Source organism: Haliaeetus leucocephalus, unplaced genomic scaffold, assembly GCF_000737465.1.
Source record: "Haliaeetus leucocephalus isolate CR32 unplaced genomic scaffold, Haliaeetus_leucocephalus-4.0 Scaffold227, whole genome shotgun sequence".
Lineage (NCBI taxonomy): Eukaryota > Metazoa > Chordata > Aves > Accipitriformes > Accipitridae > Haliaeetus > Haliaeetus leucocephalus.
In genome coordinates, this window is record NW_010972663.1 from 1 (window position 1) to 1,314 (window position 1,314).

Consider the following 1,314-nt stretch of genomic DNA (forward strand, 5'->3'; position numbering starts at 1 on the left):
CCCCCCCCCAAGGCTGTCCCCCTCTGCCAACCACCTGGTCGAGCCCCCCTGGGTGGCCACCCTGATCCTGGTCGGGTCCCTGGTCGCCGTCAGCGAGCTCCTGGCCCCCCCCGCAGGGGAGGAAGAGGAGAAGGAGGAGATGCCTGGGCCCCCCCCCTCCCAGCACAGCACCTCCTTGGGGGGGGTCGGGGCAAGACCCCCAGCGCAGCACCCACTGCTAGAAGAAACAAACCATCGCTTTATTGAAGGCAGCACCGTCCCGGGGGTGGGGGGCACACAGCTGCTCCCCCCCACCCCAAATTCTGCCCAAAAAAGGCGGGGTGGCCTACGAGCCCCCCCTGCCCGCCCCCCACCATGGGGACATGTCCACCCCAAACACCCCTTTAAATACTTAAAAAAAACCCCCACCAAACCAATGCAAAACCCCTGCCCCAAACCACAGAGAAACAGGTGGTGATAAAATAAAGGGGGGGGACACCCCAAAAGGGTGGAGGGGCCTCCCCCCCCGCTTTAAACGATCATTTCCAGTTGCCGCGCGTATTCAATGACCTGCTTGGCCAGTTCGGTGGATGGGATGGTGGCATCCTCCAGCTTCTGCTGCCGGCTGCTAAAGCTGTAGTAGTTGTTGGGACCCAACACCCAACCGCGCTGGAAAGAGTTAAAGGGGGGGGGGGGCGTTTAGGGGCACCCCCAGGTTTTTGGGGACCCCCCCTCAGAGAGGGAGAACCCCTCAAGGTACCTTCTTGGCATAGTCGGTCATTTTCTTGGCGGTGGTGAAGAAGAGGATGCGGGTGGCTTCGTTAAAAAGGATTTTCTCATAAGCTTTCTCGATGCAGCCGGCGATCTCGTCCCTGGTTTGGCGGGGGGGGCATACAGTCAGGGGTGGGGCACATGGGGGGGTTCAGGGGCACAATAAGGTGGGTGGGGGGCTCACCGGATGGTATCCAGCAGGATATCAATGAAGAAGGTGTAGCTTTCCGCTGGGATGTTGCCTTTTGCCAGGAAGACTTTGTTGTAGCTGCCCTCCATCAAATACTATGGGAGAGAAAGAAGGTTGCACCCCAAGGACCCCTAAAAAACTCCCCCCCCATCCCCAAGAAACCCAAAAAACCCCCCCCGGGGGCGTACCTGCTCGAGGGAGACGGGGTGTTTGATGTAGACGTTGCTCTGGATCTCCTTGGCCGGCAGCCGCTCCAGCTCGGTGTGAAACTCGGCCACCCGGTTTTGGGACAGCAAGAAGAGCAGGTTCAACCCCAGCAGCTGGTGCTTGTAGGCCGACTCCGGCAGCTCCTCCCTTGGTGGGGGGGCAAGAAA

At 60.4% G+C, this 1,314-nt stretch overlaps 1 protein-coding gene across 1 annotated transcript in view; it reads right to left on the reverse strand.

Moving 5' to 3' along the window:
* Positions 1-505: 505 nt before the first annotated feature.
* Positions 506-1,314, reverse strand: part of PSMD8 (proteasome (prosome, macropain) 26S subunit, non-ATPase, 8) — a 1,222-nt gene continuing 413 nt past the window's right edge. Inside the window, exons 2-5 of the mRNA XM_010567179.1 lie at positions 1,129-1,294; positions 935-1,035; positions 740-851; positions 506-648 (exon numbers count right to left, since the gene is read on the reverse strand). Of these exons, the coding sequence (XP_010565481.1) occupies positions 511-648; positions 740-851; positions 935-1,035; positions 1,129-1,294 (517 nt within the window). The 3' untranslated portion in view covers positions 506-510. The remainder of the gene's footprint in view (positions 649-739; positions 852-934; positions 1,036-1,128; positions 1,295-1,314) is intronic.